The sequence below is a fragment of the Oryx dammah genome, unplaced genomic scaffold (assembly GCF_014754425.2).
Source record: "Oryx dammah isolate SB20612 unplaced genomic scaffold, SCBI_Odam_1.1 HiC_scaffold_14, whole genome shotgun sequence".
Classification (NCBI taxonomy): domain Eukaryota; kingdom Metazoa; phylum Chordata; class Mammalia; order Artiodactyla; family Bovidae; genus Oryx; species Oryx dammah.
Genome location: NW_024070198.1, coordinates 45,762,523 through 45,782,449, shown reverse-complemented (window position 1 = coordinate 45,782,449; position 19,927 = coordinate 45,762,523). Strand labels below are relative to the sequence as shown.

The window sequence follows — 19,927 nt, the reverse complement described above, 5'->3', positions numbered from 1 at the left end:
AGCTGAGTTCACAGAGCAAACCACCACCCTAAGATTTAGAGAGAAAGGTCTGTTTACCTGGAGTAGAAGCCCCGGGAGCTATAACTGTTAGACACCCTTAAAGCAGGGATTTCATAAATTGCTCAAGGCTGAATGCAGATGAGAATAAGAGTGAAAAGCCTTCAGAGGTCACAGTTAAAGAGTTCCTCTAGACTTTCCAGGAACCCCTCCACGTTAAAATGACAAGGAGCCAAGACAATCCCTTGAAAGTCAAAAGAAAAGGACAATTGCTGAGAAATACACCTAGTGTCCTCCCTGGTGAAGGTCTACTTTCCAGGGAAGATGGACACTGCCAGAGCCTTGCCCCCTTGTGTGTGTTTTGTTAGTCGCTCACCACCAGGCTCCTCTGTCCATGAAATTCTCCAGGCAAGAATACAGGAGGGGTGGTCATTTCCCTTCTCCAGGGGATCTTTCCGACCCATGGGTCAGACTCTGCATGGCAGGCAGGTTCTTTGCCTTGTGAGCCACGAGGGAAGCCCCATGGTGGAAAAGCACTTCCCTGACTCTAGCGCCCTCTGGTATCTGTGCCTAAGAAAAGTGAGGTGGGTTAGTAAGCAACACCTGTGAAGTTCACAACACAAGGACACAGACACACTCAGAGAATAAGACAGAAACACAAAGTTACAGAAGTGTCTCCCCTCTCTCACACAGTGGATTAGAGTCTGAACAACCCTCTCACACAGTCGAGTAGAGCCTAAACAACTCTCTCACACAGTGGATTAGAGCCTGAACAACTACAAGATGCAGGCTTTTAAGGAAGAGGGCTTCTAAAAACCCAAGGGCAGCAGGGGAGACAAAAACAGAGAAATTTGAAGCTTCAGGCACCTCCAGCAAATATTAAATGCATCCCAGCCTCTAGCCCGATTTAACCATACAACCAACCTCACCATGAAGGCCAATTTACCCCGTATATTATGTTTGGCTTTCAGCAAAAAGTGACCAGGCATGCAAAAAGGCAAGAAAAAGCATAGTCCCAGGACACAGAGCAAACATTAGAACAAGTCTCAAATATGACATAGATGTTGGAATTATCAGATAGGTGGTTTAAAATAATTATAATTAATATCATTATGTGAAAGACTGTAATCAAAATATAGACAACACACAGAAACACATGGGCAATGGAAGCAAAGAGATGGAACCTAAGAAAAAATTCAAAGGAAGTGCTGGAAAACAAAGAAATGAAGAATGTCTTTGATTGACTTCTCAGTAGACTGGCCAAGGAAAGACTCTGTCATCCTCTGAAAAATGTTGGCAAATTTTTTTCTGCAAAAGGCAGATGGTAGACATTTTAAGCTTAGCAGACCAAGGGGCAAAATCAAGGACATTTTGTGATACTTACACAGCAAGAGAGAAAACAGATTTCCACAAAATTTTATTGATGACATTCTACTTCTAGGACCTAATTACAATAGAACAAAACTGAGGATGAAAGCTAATAGTCTTAAATAAGTTTATTTTTTCTAGACATTTTCTGGGCACATTTCTGCAGTTGCTGCTCTCAAACCTGATTTAATGAACTCATCATGAGTAAAAGCAGCTTTTCTTGCCCAGAAACTTGCTTGCTTCAATCGCAGCTGCATTTTCATTTTTTGAATTTTTGTGAAGAAATTCTGCTGCGGTGAGATGGGATACACCTTCTAATTTTTCTGACCATCACCGTGCTGAATGAGGAAATGCTTAGTCTGGTAATGCTGATGTAGAGTGTCCTTCCACACGTGTCTGATAAACCTGGTGCCTGACTATAGCAACATCACCCACCCTCTCTTGTGTCTTAACATTGCAACACACGATGTCCACTTTTCACTTCTTTTCCTGTCTTGATATGGGCTTCCCTGATGGCTCGGGGATAAAGAATCCACCTGCAGTGCAGGAGCAACAGCAGACATGGGTTCAATTCCTGGGTTGGGAAGATGTCCTGGAGTGGGAGATGGCAAGCCACTCCAGTTTTCTTACCTGGGAAATCCCATGGACTGAGGAGCCTGGCGGGCTATAGTCCACGGTGTCCCAAGAGTCGGACATGACTGAGCTCACATGTGGCTGTTTTGATCTGATGGGTATGCAGTATCAGGCTTCCCCGATAGCTCAGTTGGTGAAGAGTCCGCCTGCAATGCAGGAGACCCCGGTTCAATTCCTGGGTCAGGAAGATCCCCTGGAGAAGGGATCGGCTACCCACTCCAGTATTCTTGGGCTTCCCTTGTGGCTCATCCGGTAAAGAATCCGCCTGCAATGTGGGAGACCTGGGTTTGATCCCTGGGTTGGGAGCATCCCCTGGAGAAGGGAACGGCTTCCCACTCCAGTGTTCTGGCCTGGAGAATTCCATGGACTGTATAGTCCACGGGTCGCAAAGAGTCAGAAATGACTGAGAGAATTTCACTTTCACTGGTAGTAAAAAAAAAAAAAGTCTTAGAACATCAACATACACAACCCTTCAGATGCAGGCTATAGCTATTGATTCTGTATCTGCCTTTGGGATCTGCAGGGTGGGACCGGGAGAGCCACCGGGGTCTCAGGAGCAGCTCTGGTCTCTGATGCAAGACCAGTGCAGCCGTGGACAGGCATGACTGAATGGGCAGGCTGTGTTCAGGAAATCTGTATTTACTGGTGCCAAAAAAAAAAATGTGATTTCATGTAATTTTCACATGTCATGAAATATTTTTCTCTTATGTTCTTTATAAGTCATTAAACAATGTAAAAGAACTCTTAGTTCATGGGCCATACAGAAACAGCTGGTGGGCCAAATGCAGTCATTTGGAATTCCCTGGCTATAATTTTCTGCTCCTTCTCTCCTGTTTGAAACTTATAGACTGTATTTCTACTCATTCAATGACGTCCCTTAATTTTTTAAAATTATGCTACTAAATTCTATTTTATAATAAAGAACAATCATGTTCCTAGTTTTTAAATCATGCCTAAAGAATTATGTTGTTTTATACAATGAAGTCCAAAGATAATGATGTTTCCTCCCTGTGCCTGAGCTTTCTTGGAAATGGGACACAACGGATCAACATCTCTGGAACTGAATTTGAGGACAGAGAATGTGGCTTTTCTCTGCCGCTCCCTTCCCTGCTCTTTGTTACAAGCAAGGCAGTGTGGATGGTGGGAAAACCAGTGAGTTTTGGAGTCCGGGTAGTTTAGCTTTAAACCTCAGTCTCCAGCTCTCTGCCTCCCTCTGGTGAGTCACTTGACCTCTCTAAGCTTAGCTTTAGCATTTGTAAAGCTGAGTTAATACCACCTTCCTTGCTTATGGCTTTTAGTAGAAGCCATGTCTTTGAGGCCCTTGCTAGCAGTGGGCACTCAGTACCAGGGCACCATCCCTCATGACCCAGGCCTGCCCAGTGCATCTGAGAGGATTTCCTTTCCACAGCAGGGGTCTGTGTTCGTACATTCAAAACCCCAGCTCTGCAGCTTTGCTCTCTCTTGAAGCTGGCACCTATTTTGCAGCACGTATGAATGAAGCCTCTAAACTGAACATCTTGACTTCACAACGTCCACAGCACCCTGTCTGGATTTATCAAAGCCTCCTCCAGTGGATGGTGCACAGGGCAGGGGTCTCAGCACCAGCTCTTGTCATTCTACACCCAGTTATGCTGAAAGTCTTTTTGTTTTTTTCCAAAGTGTAGATGGCCCAAAGGGAGCCGTGGGGTTGCTGTATGAAAGAGCCCAGGTGAAATCTGAGCCAGAGTAGGGTCCCTCCTGAGATGTCAGAAGAATTCAGAAACATCCATCTTACTAGATACTGGAAAATGTGTGACTTTTTCCTGTTATAAATCTCATTTTAATTTTGTGCCTGCAGTGAATGCATAAATATGATATGTGTACTAACAGACTGACACATTCAAGCCCTAAAAATGAAGAAACATTCCTGCCAGGAATGAAAAAAATTCTTGCTAATGAACAAATATTATTGCTGTAGATTCTTATATGCCATACATTTCTTTACATATCATTCACATATTATATATCCTAGCCAGACTGAACAACAACAACAAAAAAAAGGTTAATGATAGTGTATTTCTTAAAATTTGCATTACAAATGATTCTTTAAAAGTTTTCTTCTTTCTTGCCCTTATAATTTCTTTCTTACATTGTATTTTTTAAGTAACATACCAAATTGTTTTTAATTTCACTCAATTAAAATGCGTGATGAAAAATGTACAATGTGATTTATTCTTCTTGACAAAAAATTTAAAACAGTAAGTCAAACAAACCAAAGTAAGTAAAACAGCAAGGCCATTCTGTTGCACTCAGGATTCCAAAAAGAGCAGAAAGAATTAAGCTGCAGCTTTTCAAGAATCCTGAAACAGAAACCATTCATTAAAGTATTAATTCTGTTGCCTTGAGAAGTCTAGCTTCCCCTAAACTGACCTGCCCTTAGGCTGCAAGGACTGAAGTGTTCCCAGCCCAGCAGAGCAAGGTCCAGTCAAAGGGCATCCTTTGGTTCAGGTGGAGCAGTTAATATTTGCCTTAGGCAGAGGCAAACCGCCCAAGCATGCAGGGATGAGGGCTGGCTGCAGCTGATGAATTGCTGGGACAGATCAGGGCCCTGGGAACCAGGCAGACACCTGAACATTTCTCGAAGATGCAGTTGAAATTATGAGTCATACACATGCTCAGAAATGGTATGGACCTAACAGAAGCAGAGATATTAAGCAGAGATGGCAAGAACACACAGAACAGAAAAAATCTTCATGATCCAGATAATCATGATGGTGTGATCACTCACCTAGAGTCAGACATCCTGGAATGTGAAGTCAAGTGGGCCTTAAGAAGCATTACTACAAACAAAGCTCGTGGAGGTTATGGAATTCCAGCTGAGCTATTTCAAATCTTGAAAGATGATGCTGGGAAAGTGTTGCACTCAATATGCCAGCAAATTTGGAAAACTCAGCAGGGGCCACAGGACTGGAAAGGGTCAGTTTTCATTCCAATCCCAAAGAAAGGCAATGCCAAAGAATGCTCAAACTACTGCACAATTGCACTCATCTCACATGCTAGTAAAGTAATGCTCAAAATTCTCCAAGCCAGGCTTCAACAGTACCTGAACCATGAACTTCCAGATGCTCAAGCTGGATTTAGAAAAGGCAGAGGAACCAGAGATCAAATTGCCAACATCTATTGGATCATCAAAAATGCAAGAGAGTTCCAGAAAAACATCTACTTCTGCTTTATCAATTATGCCAAATCCTTTGACCCTGTGGATCACAACAAACTGTGGAAAATTCTGAAAGAGATGGGAATACCAGACCACTTGACCTGCCTCTTGAGAAATCTGTATGCAGGTCAAGAAGCAACAGTTAGAACGGGACATGGAACAACAGACTGGTTCCAAATAGGGAAAGGAGTACATCAAGGCTGTATATTGTTACTCTGCTTATTTAACTTATATGCAAAGTACATAATAAGAAATGCTGGACTGGATGAAGCACAAGCTGGAGTCAAGATTGCCGGGAGAAATATCAATAACCTCAGATATGTAGATGACACCACCCTTATGGCAGAAAGTGAAGAAGAACTAAAGAGCTTCTTGATGAAAGTGAGAAAGGAGAGCGAAAAAAGTTGGCTTAAAACTCAACATTGAGAAAACTAAGATCATAGCATCTGGTCCCATGACTTCATGGCAAATAGACGGGGAAACAAGGGAAACAGCGACCGACTTCATTTTTTCTACTCCAAAATCACTACAGATGGTGACTGCAGCCATGAAATTAAAAGAAGCTTGCTCCTTGGAAGAAAAGTGATGACCAACCTAGACAGCATATTAAAAAGCAGAGACATTACTTTGCCAACAAAGGTCCATCTGGTAAAAGCTATGGTTTTTCCAGTAGTCATGTATGGATGTGAGAGTTAGATTATAAAGAAAGCTGAGCTCTGAAGAATTGATGCTTTTCAACTGTGGTTTTGGAGAAGACTCTTGAGAGTCCATTGAACTGCAAGGAGATCTAACCAGTCCATCCTAAAGGAAATCAGTCTTGAATACTCATTGGAAGAACTGATGTTGAAGCTGAAATTTCAATACTTTGGCTACCTCATGCGAAGAACTGACTCATTGGAGAAGACCTTGATGCTGGGAAAGATTGAAGGTGGGAGAAGGGGATTACAGAGGATGAGATGGTTGGATGGCATCACCGACGCAATGGACACGAGTTTGAGTAGCCTCCAAGGTTGATGATGGACAGGGAGGCCTGCCGTGCTGCAGTCCATGGGGTCACAAAGAGTCGGACACGACGGAGCAACTGAACTGAACTGAACACACACTCTTTGCCTCTCTCCATCTCTAAGTCTCATTAAGCCCAGACCCTGTGTGAGGAACGCAGAGCATGAACCCATTTGTGTCTTTAAATTCTTCCTGCCTTCTTGGAATCTCAGCCTTGTTCTAATAATGGGATTAAGGTCTGGGAAGAGCAGAGGTGGTAGGAAAAGGTAGCCTGGCAAAGGCCCAGGCATCTTTGGCAAATAAGAACTCGTGTGGCCTTGGAGGTGTCAGCCTGGATTCTCTAGGACATTGTTTGTATTATTACAGTTGCTGTCATGTTCAAAGGGAGAGATTAATCAGCCATTATTGGCCTCAACATCTCCCATCACATCTCTGGCTTTCCCTACCTGCAGCTCCACACACCTTGGTGCGCAGCCTGTCCGCACAGGGCACTCTGCACAACAGTGGTCTCCAGGGCTGTGTCTCCTCCTGTTTTGTATATATATCTGCAGGGTCCAGCTGAAGGTCTGGCTCTATGTAAGGAGGAATCAGGCCTGTTACAGGAGACTAGAGGGCCCACGAAGGGAGGGAGAGTGTGCGGAAAGCTTAGGGTAAAACTGCCAACTCGCACACTTATTCATTCATTCAACTGCTACCCCCCAGGTGTTTGATTAAATAGAGCATGTGACTCCTGCCCACACTGACCCAGGAGAGGACCTAGGCAAGAGCAGGGCCTTCTGGAGGTGTGATACAGTCCATCCAGGGGCCACAGGTGCAGAGCAGAGAGACACTTAACTTCGATGCCAGAGAATGATCCCTGAAAAGTGAGATTGCTCTCAGACCTGAAGGACAGAGTGGGAGGGGCGGGAGTGAGGGCAGGTGGTAGGTACGTTCTTGCTGCCACAACTTGATGTAGCTGTGGCCTCTGGGACCACTTAATCTTCCTGAGCCTCAGTTTCTGCATCAGTGAAATGGGGATAATAACACTTGGCTCCCTGGGAAGTCATGAGGGCTTAATGAGACGATGACCAATAAGCAGATAACAGAGTCCTTGTCACCTCGATATTCAGCATCGGAGGGATGCACGGGTGATTCTTGGGAGTAGAGAAAGCCTCCAAGACTCATCAGTTCAATTAGCTCCATATTAAAGAACAGATACAACTCTGATTTTTGTAATGAAAATCTAATTTAATATTCTATTCATTTACCCTCTGCAAACTGAATGAGATCATTTCACATTCTTGGTGTTCAGTCCCTGATGAGCTTACCAGAGACAGCAGTCAGCTTATGGTAGGTGTCAGGAAATTAGCCTTGAGGAATGTTCTTTAGCAAATTTTACATTAGATTAAAAGAGAGAGAGTTCTCCAAGCTTCAACAAATGGATATAGGGATGCACCAAAAGAATCCATACCCAGGGGCCTTGGGGAAAAACCAGCGCCGGCCACATGAGTGGCTGTCTCCTGTGACCCTCAGTTGATTGATCTTCTTCTAAGAGCACAGGATTTGTGTTAAAGTTTCTGAATGACACTATGGAGAAGGGAGCAGACCACACTGGCTCCAGCCCAGGGCAGTGCTCAACTCCCAGCCTAAGTCACAAGTAAGTTGAGAACCCGAGAAGGCAAACCAACACTTTCAAGCTTTCAGGGTATAGGAAACAGCAATGCGGTGATTTGGTATTTACAGATGAGATGGCTTATGGACTTGATCACAAAGCCTTTGTTTTGGAGCCGAATAGCTGCCGTCCAGCCTGTAACTGCTCCCTGTCTTTGCCTCTCCCACAGGGAGGAGGCCTTGGGAAGGGTGTTCACTGCAGGGCTGAATGCAAAGCCAGACACATAGCTGACACTCAGAAGATTTACTGAACGCATCAAATTTTCCTAGGATGTGTGGCCAGGCCCCTACTGCGTTCTGTGATCATTTCACGTGCTCCTCTCCACCTAAAATCAAACCCAAGTGCAAATGAGATATTCTCACAGTACTGTTTGAAAATACTGCGTCTCTGAGTATCATGGGTTGGTGCTGTCAAGGCTTTCCCCTTGAGGATCCTGGCCAAAGCCTGGCTCTGTTATTTGCGTGGTGTGTATGTGTGTGTGTGTATGTGTGTGTGTGTGTGTGTGTGTGTGTGCCTGGGCATGCTCAGCTATGTACACATGAAGGTGCCTTTCTGAGTATGGACCATAAAAAGGTTGCGTGTCTATCAAGAGTCCTTTTTAGTTCTCATTAGCTGAGTCTCTGAAGATCATTTAACCCTTTCCCCCGCCTTTTTAAAATTTGTACAATATTGTGGTGGTTTCTGCCATACAGCACCACGAATCATATCCCCTCTGTCTTGAGCCTCTCTCCCTTCCCCGCATCCCACATCTCTGCATCATCACAGAGCACCAGACTGGGCTCCCCGTGCTGTACAGAAACTTCTCACCAGCTCCGCACTTTACACACGATGGTGTACCTATGCTGATGCTTCTCTCTCCATCCGTCTCACCCTCTCCTGCCCCCACGGTGCCCACAAGTCCATCCTCTACATCTGCCTCTCTGATCCCTTCCTGCAAATAGGCACATCAGTACCATTTTTCTTGGTTCCATATATATGCATTAATATACTGTATATGTTTTTCTCTTTCTGACTTCACTCTGTATAGGGCTTTCCGGGTAGCTTAAGTGGTAAAGAATCTGCCTGCAATGTGAGAAACCTGTGTTCGATCCCTGGGTCAGGACAATCCCCAGCAGAAGGCAGGAATGGCAACCCACTCCAGTATTCTTGCCTGGAGAATCCCATGGACAGAGGAGCCTGGCCGGCTACAGTCCTTGGAGTTGCCAAGAGTTGGACACGAGTAAGTGAATAACACTTTAACTTTTCTTTCACTCTGTATAACAGGCTCTGGGTTCATCCACCTCACTACCACTGCTTCATTCTTTTTGTGGCTGAGTAATATTCCATTGCATATATGTACTACATCTTCTTTACCCACTCATCTGTCTATGGACAGCTAGGTCGCCTCCATAATCTGGCTGTTGTAAAGAGGGCTGCAATGAACATTGTGGGTACATGCGTCTTCTTCAATTATGGTTTTCTCAGGGTATAAACCCAGTAGTGGGGTTGCTGGGTCATATGGTAGATTTATTCCTAGTTTTTTAAAGGGATCTCCATGTTGTTCTCCATAATGGCTGTTGGGCAGATGGAAGGACTGTGCTAGGAGAATCCTCTCTCTGGGCCTTGGAGCCCCATGGTGGCACCCAGACCCCATCTACACCTGCTTGTCTCTTTGGTCTTTGAAGTAGTAAAATACTGTGCTTTTGCATCTCGAGGGTAGGTGCTGTAAGCTATGGCTTTTTAAGTTTACATTCTCACAAGTCAGAATGGCCGTCATCAAAAAGCTTCTCTTAATCCTTTGACTCAGCTTTTCTATGGACAGAATCACAATGAACTTCAGACTCTTGTTTCAGTGAAGAGTTACAATAATTAGGTTATTTCATTGAATAAAACAAAGTCACTTGATAACACTGGATGTACTTAGGAAATTAAAGATTAGAAGTTGAAGATGAATATGCCAAGGCAGCATCACCAAAGTGCAAAATTGTATTCATCATAGATGGACACATTCAATATTTAATCCATATGGGAATCCCTATCTTGAAATCCAGTGCCCACTTCTTAAAATTTTAGCTACTATATTAAAAAAAATACTTTTAACAAATATTTGAGTCTTCATCACAAATGCTTCTTTTCTGCCTGAGGACCTCTTGCCACCCCATTGAAAATTTCCATAGGAGGTAATATCACAATTTACATTATTACTATGCTTTTTGGTTTTCAACCACCTGAAGATTTCCACTACGGTTTGGCAAAATGAAAAGAATTCCTAACAACCCAGTATCTTCCCCCTCTGAAGTTGGAAACATGCCATTTCTTTGTTTGAAACTATTCAATGCCACAGAAATGCTGATTCAGGTGAAGAACTGAGTGTCTCAATGACACCTGTCCTGTGCCTATACCATCATACCAAGGCACTCTTTTTGGAAAGGTTTGCACTTAGTTTTAAAACAACTTGAAATTTCCTCAGGAGAAAAGCCATAGCTTACAGCACCTACCCTCGAGTGCAAAAGCACAGTATTTTACTACTTCAAAGACCAAAGAGACAAGCAGGTGTAGATGGGGTCTGGGTGCCACCACAGGCCTCCAAGGCCCAGGGAGAGGATTCTCCTGGCACAGTCCCTCCATCTGCCCAACAGCAGCTGGTCCTTCGGCTGCCCACATGCAGCTTGCTCAGGAACTAAAGTCAAACTCAGGAGACCTGGCCCAAAGAAGATATTTAGTTACAAACCGATGACAAGCTGCTTTGCTTTTCTTAATTTCAGCAGTTTCTTTCCTCTGAGAAAATCCATCTTTGGGATCATGTGAAGTGGAATCATTTGGGATCATTCCAAAGTTGACTGCCCCAGGGCCCAGGAACTGCATTTTGGCTCCTCCCTCCCCCCTATGCCGACCCCCTTCATCGTGAAAATACATCGAGACAAATAAACTGTCATGGAAATGAGATGGTTTCTGATTCCCAAATACTTTGCATTGCTAGAATTAAACTCTGTATTTCTCAGGAAGAGTCATCTCTTTGGTTATACCATTACTAATTAATGGTATAAAGCAGGAATGGAAGAACTATTTTTCAACATCAAAAACTGATTTTTAGTCAAACAAACTAAAAGTTGAAAGATCTTTGTGAAGCCCCTTTCCCTCTAACAGAAAAATCATTGTTGGAACAACAAAAATGGCAGCTTCATACCAGTTTTGAACAGCCATGCAGCTTTGATGTGTGATGTTTATATATACATTTATCAGCCAATTTGCTGAAAGCTCTATTAATTGTAACAGTGTGCGTTGTACTTTCTCAGTGTTGTCAAGCTTATTTTTAAAAATTCCTTTACTCCGAGTTTCCTGCAAATGCAGAATCTAGACTGAAAATGCTGAAAACATTGGTGAATTCTTCAAATGTACGGAACAGCAGGTACATCCAAGTTACAGTCTGTTGGTGTTTATTTTTAGCATTTTTGTTAATTAAATAGGCCTAAGAGAAGAAAATTCTTTCCTTTTGTAATGCGAGGATTTTCTTTTTCCTTGCAGGTTTTCTTAAATTGTATTACCTTGGGGGGAGCACTTAGGGTTGATTGTCAGTTTGGCAACAAAATATCACAACAGAGCTCCTAAGCAGCTCTCCTTCCCCAGCCTGGCAGAGATGCGGACCAGCCACTCTGTGCTTCCAGAGAGGCTCAAAGGAACACAACCTGGGGCTCCAAACTCACCTCAACACTTGGTTGGTTCTGTTCACACCCAAGCTCCTTCCCTTCCTCTCTCGATCTTTCCTCTCTCTCTCCCCCTCACCCTGCCACCTCTCATACACACACACACACATCAGGATCACAACTGGCTCAGCCTTAAGAAACCGTCAACCGTTGGCATCCTTTCCAGCGGCAGCAGCTGCGCTGGACCCTGAGGTCCGTCTTCGGAAAACTGTCGCAGCTGCCTGGATGCAGTGGCGCCGCTGGGGCTTGCCAAATCCTCTGCCCTCCCCCAAGTTCACGGGGTCCTCTCCCCGCTTGGCCTCCCCCGGAAGACACCTCTCCTGCGCCCAGCCCTCAGCGCACAGAGGGTGGGTGTGCCCCGCCAAGAGCCCTCTGCTCCAGGACAAACCAATGACCCCGGGGCCCGGGCGACAGAAACTCGAGGAGCTACCGAGGCAAACATGTCTCCTACCAAAGACTGCTGGCTCCAGAGATGACCTTCTGAGCAAATACAAATGGGAGAGGCTTACATTTGCACGGAAGGCTCAGGGGTGGGGGAGCTGGGGCCCAAACTGAGGGGTGAGGGGTGGGCACAGAGAGGAAAACAGGAGTGGCTTCTCCCAGTGTGAGCTTGGCTGGGGAGGCAGGAGGCAGGAAGAGAGGTGGGAGGGGGCAAACCTAAACCCAGCCTACCACTCCAGGGTGCTAGGCACTGCCCCTGGCTGCCCCCGAGGTGATGACCTGGCCCTAGGACCCGGTGAGGGAGGTGGGCGCTGAGTGGCAGGGAAGGAGCTGGGGTTCACAGGACCGCCTGCTGCCCTCCTCCCACCAGCGCGGCGTCAGCCACCAGGAAGTCCCTCTTACTCGCCTTCAGTTCCAGACCACCCTCGATGGCTTGACCGCACATGCCGCTGAGGGTGAGGGGACCCACTCGGCTCCCTGGGGGTGCTCCTGAACCCCTTGGGCTTCCCTGGAGCACCAAGGATAGGGCCTGTGCGCCGGGTGGGCCAGGCTGGAAAGGTGGAAAAAAAATCCCACCCAGATGGGCCCGGGGGGTCCCCAGGAGCACCTCTCTAAGACACCAAAGTATCTTTGGGGGTGGGTCAGGCTCCCCTCTGAAAATCTGGGGTGAGCGCCAGCCTGTCGCCCCTTTCAGATGGAACCCTCTGGGAGCGTGGGTTCCAGGGCCAGGACAACTGGAAGGACAAGGGGAGTGCCCACTCTCCCCACCTGGATGGTCGCTCGGTAAGGGGTGCATGGCAGCGGGGACCCTGGGCCCTGCACTCCCAGCCCTGCCCTGACTCCCGCCGGGGGCGCTCGCGGGGCCTTGAGCTCAGCGCTTGAGGTCCCCGCACTCGGGAACACTCCCCGGCCTCCCATCAAACTTCGGTCCCTTCCCGGGTGTAGACGAAGTGACCGACGTGGAAGCCGGTGGCCGCCATCTGCTGGCCAGCGGCGAAGCCGGGCGCGGGGCGGGGGACCTGGGGGCTGTGAGTGGCGATCGTCGTGGGTCTCCCGAAGGAAAAGTCTCCCGCCAGGCCCCCGGGAAAGGGGTTGAAGCCGCCAGCCAGGGCGCCCACGGCCGAGGCCAAACTGGAGAAGCAGGCCGCGGCTTCGGGTGCGGGCGGGGACGCCGAGGCCCGCAGGTCCGCGGAGGCGGCGCCCAGGGGCTCCAGATCCGGCGCCCTGGCTCCGGCCTGGCTCCGGGGACCCGAGGGTGCGACTGAGCTCGCCTCCCCCTTCCGCTTCCTCTTCCTTCGGAAGTTCCCGTTGTCAAACATCTTCTCGCAGTTTGGATCCAGGGTCCAGTAGTTGCCTTTACCTGCGAAAGAAGAAAGGGACCGGCTCAGAAAAAATGGGGTCTGGCTGAGGTGATGGGTGAGAAGGTGAGAAATGGAGGTCAGCTCCAGAGGGACTCCCACCGGCCCCTCCTTGAACCCTTACCCCCACCCCAAACCTTGAGGGGACGCTGTGTACCGGATCGGGCGTCCACAGCGAAGGACGATGCCCGAGAAATACAGAGCATCGCCGAGGGCAAGGCCAGAGAGGAGGCCTATGAACTGAAGAAAGGAACCGCTCTCTGGGCATCGCTTCGCCAGTGGGGCTGAGCACACCTCGCCAGGCCTCTCTGCAGCCTCCTAAAGCGGCATCGCTTTTGTCTTAACCTTCGTGGGGGGAGCCGCCGTCATCCCCACTTTAAGCAGAGGGCACGCGCCCCCGAGAGAGGCAATTCCGAAGGTCGCCCCGACAGGCTAGCTCTCCCGGGCTTCTTCCTTCTCGAGAGCGCGCCGAGAATTAGAGACTCAGTTGCCCTGGATGTGAAGTCAGGGCTGCGGTGGTTGGTCAGATTCCTGGAGCCCGTGGGCGGCCCAGGCCGTGTCTCCTCCCCACCCTCCTCCTGCCTCGGCTCCTGTAGCTGGGAAGCCTGGACGGTCCAGGGCCGCCGGGTCCCTCGAGTGCCCGCAGCCCGGAGTCCTGGACTCGCGAGGGGGCGCGCCTCTGTTACCTGGGTCGTCCTCGTCGCGGGGAACCTTCTTGAAGCAGTCGTTGAGGGACAGGTTGTGGCGGATGGAGTTCTGCCAGCCCGCCTTGCTGCGCTTGTAGAAGGGGAAGTTGCCGGCCACGTACTGGTAGATCTGGCTGAGCGTCAGCTTGCGCCGCGGCGCGCTCTGGATGGCCATGGCGATGAGCGCCGAGTACGAGTAGGGCGGCCGCACCAGCCTCAGCAGCTCCTGCTGGCCGGGCAGGCTCAGCCACGCCAGGTCGGCGCCTGCCAGGCCGCTGGCGGCCGCGAGGAGCGGGCCGGGGGCCCCGTAGGGGGCCGCGGGCACTGGGCCCGGCGCGTAGGGCGCGGAGCTGAGAGCGGGCGCGTTCAGCCACAGGCGCTGGCCGGCGCCCGCTGCGCCCAGATCTCCGCGCGCGTGGCCGGAGGGGCGCGCGGCAGCCCGGGCCTGGCCGTGCGGGGCCGTGGAGGGCCCCGAGCCGTCGCCGTACTCGGCCATGTCCTGCCGCTCCCGGGCCGGGGCGGGTGGCTCGGCGCCCAAGCTCACGGGCGCACTATCCAGTGCGTCTGCCCGCAGCAGCTCCCGGTGTGGCGGCCGGGCCTCGCCCTCCGCCCTTTAAATGCCATCGGGGGCCAGAGCCCCAGGTGAGTGTCGGCGCGCCGAGCCCCCGCCCGCGACAGCTTTGGAGTGCTGTCTGCATCCCCGCCCCGGGGTCAGCTTTCCGCCCCGCCCAGGTCCAGATGCGCTCGGGCCGAGTCGCTCCGGTAATTCCCAGACCCCGTGTCTCCTGCGCCGCCTGACACCGGCACCCGGGACCACGGCGATACCAGCCCCGTCAGGCCTTTAGGGCCCCGCGGCCCTGGCTGTCCGCACCCTCCAGCAGCCACCGCGTGTCCTCCTTCAGGCCCCAAGGGTGCAGCGTGGGATTCCCTTCCAACGCGGTGCCCCCTTGCTCGCCCGCCAGACTCCCCTCCTGGCGTCTTGGGGGACACTCGGCAGGGAACTAAGGCCCGCTGTGTGAGGCACAGAGTCGAGGGGTCGAGGCGGCACCGCGGCGGAGGACGCGAGGGCGGGAGGGCAGGCTGGCTGGAAGCGGACCGTGGCGCTGGAGTCGTCGGATGTCCCCCCGAGATCTGTTTCGAGGTGGATCAGACACCCTGTAAAGGGTGGAGACGCTGGAACCTCAGGACACCTCGCTCATCTAGGGAGCCCGAGATGCGGCCCGGCTAGTCTGCGCGGTGGCCTTGGGCACAGGGTGCCATGGGTGGCAAAACCCTCCGCTGGGTTTCCCAGGACTCAGGGAAAACAGGGACGTCCGGGTGGGGCGCCCGACGCCCTCCCGCGGGCCCTGGCTCCCGGCTTCGCTTCCCCGAGCAGAGGCTGATGCGGGGAAGACCAGGAACCCCTGTACCTCCACGTGCCCTCGCTCGGAGGAGCGCTGATCAACTTTCAGAGATAATTAGAAGGGCCTCGAGATTCAGCGCCCGCGGTGGTTAATACCCACGTTGGAGAAATTGGTCTCCCCTGGGACTTTCCCAATGTCTCCGCACTTTGGGAGATGAGGAGGGAGCTGGAGAGTGAAAAGACGAGAGCGCTGGGGGAAAAGGGGGCCACGCTGGAGTTCCCTGTTTCTCTCCGTGTGGTCTTAGGCCGCTCAGGTTGTAATTTAGAATTTAATGTAAAACAACCAGTTTGTGGAACTGTTTCACAAGCAGTGGAAGGGAGGGCCCCTCCATGGGCACACGTGATTCTCCGCTACGAAGTAACAGCCCGTTGGGAAGTGGTTGGCGAACTACACCCATTTCTGCCTCTGGAGAGAGTAGAGACCAGAAATCCTGGTCTTTCGGCCAAGGACAGGAAAGCAACAGACCCCAGCAGATCACTGAAGTCAGTACCTCATCCCTCCCTGCGCCCCCTTCTGGAAGATTCCTAATTGATGGCAAAGGCTTCATTCAGTTCAGTTCAGTTGTCGCTCAGTCATGTCCGACTCTTTGCGACCCCATGAATCACAGCACGTCAGGCCTCCCTGTCCATCACCATCTCCCGGAGTACGCTCAGACTCACGTCCATCGAGTCCGTGATGCCATCCAGCCATCTCATCCTCGGTCGTCCCCTTCTCCTCCTGCCCCCAATCCCTCCCAGCATCAGTCTTTTCCAATGAGTCAACTCTTCGCATAAGGTGACAAAAGTACTGGAGTTTCAGCTTTAGCATCATTCCTTCCAAAGAAATCCCAGGGTTGATCTCCTTCAGAATGGACTGGTTGGATCTCCTTGCAGTCCAACGGACTCTCAAGAGTCTTCTCCAACACCACAGTTCAAAAGCATCAATTCTTCGGAGCTCAGCCTTCTTCACAGTCCAACTCTCACATCCATACATGACCACTGGGAAAACCATAGCCTTGACTAGACGGACCTTAGTTGACAAAGGCTTAGGAGATGGGAAGACCCTAAGGCCTTTCAGAGCACCACCCCCATCCCAGCAGGGATGGTTTGGGGGGAGGAGGACAGCGGTACCTCCTTTGGGAAACATGCCCCTGATTTTTCTTGTTTCTGTCAAGAAACAGCAGCCAGAACCATCCGTCTGCCAGTTAACAGATCTTCAGAATGTCCTCACAGTGTTATACACACCCTGTCTCTGTAGACATGACAAGTTTTCTGGTGACTGCCCTGCCTAGGAGTCCTAAATAGGACTGGTCCTCTCCCTCGAATCTTTAACCCATCCCCTTTTCCTTTATTCTCAAACATGGCCCCACTGCCTACTCTGTGGGTAGGTCTCCATCCTTCCTCCACCAGGCTTTCAGGCACCTGTTTTCCTCCTCTGGTCCCTGCTTCGTTACGTCCGCCTCAGCCCAGCCTCCCAAAGGTTTGTCTCTGTCGGCTGTTGATGTCCCTTCTGTCTGGAGAACACTCTAGTGTGGCCCAGACAGGCGTCCGCCCCCAAGACTCCACTGAAACTGCTCAGACACAACCTCCAGTGGCCTCTGTACCCCCACCCCCACCCCAAGTCCAGTGATAGCTCTTCCTCATGTTGCTCAGCTCTCAGCAGCTCCTGACACTTTCTAGAATCAACACCCTCTTCCCACCAGCTTCTAAACTCTGTCCTCTGGTTTACTTCCTCTTCTCCAGCTCCTTCTCGGACTCAGCTCTATTCCAGGCCCTTTCCTCACTTTTTTTGCTTGGATTACTGGCCCTTAACTCATGGTTTCTCAGCCTTATCACTATTGGCATGTTGGGCTGGATAAATCTGTGTCGTCCTGTGTGCTGTAGGACGTTTAGAAGCATCTCTGACCTCAGCCCACTAGATGTTGGCAATACTGCTCTGCTGAGACAATCGAAGACGTCTTAAAACATTGCCAACTGTTGCTTGTGGGGCCAAGTCACTCCTGATTGAAAATGTCTGGATTAACTAAAGATTCTGTCATCTTTCTCATCCATTTGGATGTCTTCCTCTCCAATACCTTGTGTCTCGTGCTAATTTATTATCTTCTACATGAGAGCAGCCTCCAGCAGATGAGAGCACCTCTAGTCCCCACAGCCATTGAGGAAGTAGGAACTTCGGTCCTACAATCGCAAGGAACTGAATTCTGTCAATAGCAGGAATGACCTCGGAAGAGGACTGAGATCCAGATGCAATAACCAGCACTTTATTTTAGCAGAGCAGAGACGCTGCCACGCTTTGCTTGATGTTTGACCTAAAGAATGTGAGATACTGAATGGGGATTGTTTTGAGTTAAGTTTGTGGTCATTTGTCACAGAGCAAAAAATACAATAAAAAATTTAAAAAGCCCTTAAAGATACAACTCCAAAATGAAAAGGAGCATGTCATCCCAGTTCAGTACCCTACGTTTGTGGTCAGAAGGAGGTTCTCACTTCTCATGGGGCTTGTGCCTCCCCTGAGAAAAGCCCTGCTCTGCCCTGACTTCTCACCATCTCCTCTGTAGAACTCCACACAGCCACTGATGTCCAAGGCTGATTAGTGGGGTCTACATAACTTTTTTAAACATTCAAGATTGGAGAGAACTTGAGGATTTTTCTGTCATTGAATAGATCATTTACAACATCAACAAAAGCCGTCCTTGATTTCTGCAATTCTGTCTGCAAAATAATGTCCCAAGTGCTGAAATTAGCTATGGGTTTCCAATTCCTCCCTCTTGAAGGGGTCGGGTCAGGGGTAACTGTGGCCAAGAGCCTAGATCCAGGTCAACCGGATTTTGGCTTGAGCCTTGCCTCCATCAATGGAACTTAAGTCGATGATTCCATCTCTGAGTTCCATTTTTTTCTACCACTGATGAAATGCTTTGAGGTATTAGGTTTCTCAGTGAATATACATATCCTACTTCCTTACCACCCCATGGTAGTTCATAACCAGAATTTACCTCAAACTCTTATCACTTAGAGAAAAACTGAAGCAACATTCAGACTGTGCAGACTTCCAACCTTTTTTCAACTGACAAATGAAGAAGGTGAGAGCTTTAGCTGTAGATAGACTGGATTCAAATCCTGGCTCTGGTCCCAAACACCTGAAGGTGTAGGCTATTTGACTTTTCCAAGTCTTAAGTTTTTCTCTCTGCAGAGTGGAGCTAATACTGCCCAATTAATAGGTTATTAGAAAGACTAAATGAACCATGCGTGCCAAACACTTACACATAAGCAATAAGTGTTTACAGTATAGGATTTACTGGTATTTTCTCTGTGTCATTCAATCATTCACTGGTTTGGAGATCATATCCTGAGTTTATGGTTTGTCTCCCTACATGTTAAATACACTTTCATACCAAAAGTGTTATCCACATTCTTAACATGAAACTGTGGGAAGGTTTTATTACAATATGCTTTCTCCAGTTTTCCCTGAATAACTTTTTAGCTTTTTTCTTTTCAAATCAGAATCCAGTGTGCTCACTAGAGCTGACTTGTACTTGTCAGGTCCCTTCAGTTTCTTTTGTTCTAGAACAGCCCCTTGGGCGGTGACTGCAGCCATGAAATTAAATGACACTTGCTTCTTGGAAGGAAAGTTATGGCCAAACTAGGCAGTGTGTTAAAAACCAGAGACATTACTTTGTCAGCAAAGGTCTGTTGAGTGAAAGCTATGGTTTTTCCAGTAGTCGTGTACAGATGAGAGATTTGGACCAGAAAGAAGGCTGAGTGCTGAAGAATTGATGCTTTTGAGCTGTGGTGCTGGAGAAGACTCTTCAGAGTCCCTTGGACTGCAAAGAGATCAAACCAGTCCATCCTGAAGGAAATTAATCCCGAGTATTCATTAGAAGGACTGATGCTTAAGCTGAAGCTCCAATACTTTGGCCACTTGATGTGAAGAGCCCCTGATTCTGGAAAAGACTGAGGGAATGAGGAGAAGGGGACAACAGAGGATGGGGCAGTTGGATGGCATCATTGCCACAACGGACATGAGTTTGAGCAAACTCCAGGAGATAGTGGAGGACAGGGAAGACTGTTGTGCTACAGTCCATGGGATCACAAAGAATCGGACACGACTGAGCAACTCAACAACAATAAGAACAGCCCCTACCTCACTGCTCTCAAATTGTTTACTTTTAAACGCCTTCAGGCTTTGACTCTTTGAAAAGATCAGTCCCACTGTCTGGATGTGTCTGTTTTCTTCTGCTGATATTTAGCTTATTATCATATTCCATATTTCCTTTATTTAGAAGTTAGGTCTCAAAATTGGTGCCGATTCAGGTGGCATGGATTCTCCTGCACCTCATCAGGAAGCGCGCGACAGGTTGGTCCTCTCTCAGTGCCTCTGAGCTCGTGTGCCTAGTCAATTGCTCAGTCGTGTCCGATTCTTTGCAGCCCATGCACTGTAGCCCACCAGGATCCTCTGTCTGTGGAATTTCCCAGGCAAGGATACTGGAGAGCATTACCGTTTCCTACTCCAGGAGATCTTCTGGGCCCAGCG

The 19,927-nt window shown here is 49.0% G+C and overlaps 1 protein-coding gene across 1 annotated transcript; it reads right to left on the bottom strand.

Moving 5' to 3' along the window:
- Positions 1-12,888: 12,888 nt before the first annotated feature.
- On the bottom strand, positions 12,889-14,511 carry FOXI2 (forkhead box I2). Its single transcript, XM_040254773.1, has 2 exons — positions 14,016-14,511; positions 12,889-13,331 (listed from the first exon to the last, which is right to left on the bottom strand). Exons 1-2 carry the CDS (start codon positions 14,509-14,511, stop codon positions 12,889-12,891), a joined length of 939 nt encoding a protein of 312 aa, XP_040110707.1.
- Positions 14,512-19,927: the final 5,416 nt, after the last annotated feature.

Coding starts and splice junctions, on each gene's coding strand:
- FOXI2 (XM_040254773.1), bottom strand. CDS start 14,511: ATGGCCGAGTACGGCGACGGCTCGGGGCCCTCCACGGCCCCGCACGGC. Junction 13,332..14,015: donor CCGCGACGAGGACGACCCAG/GTAACAGAGGCG, acceptor CTTCTTTCGCAG/GTAAAGGCAACTACTGGACC.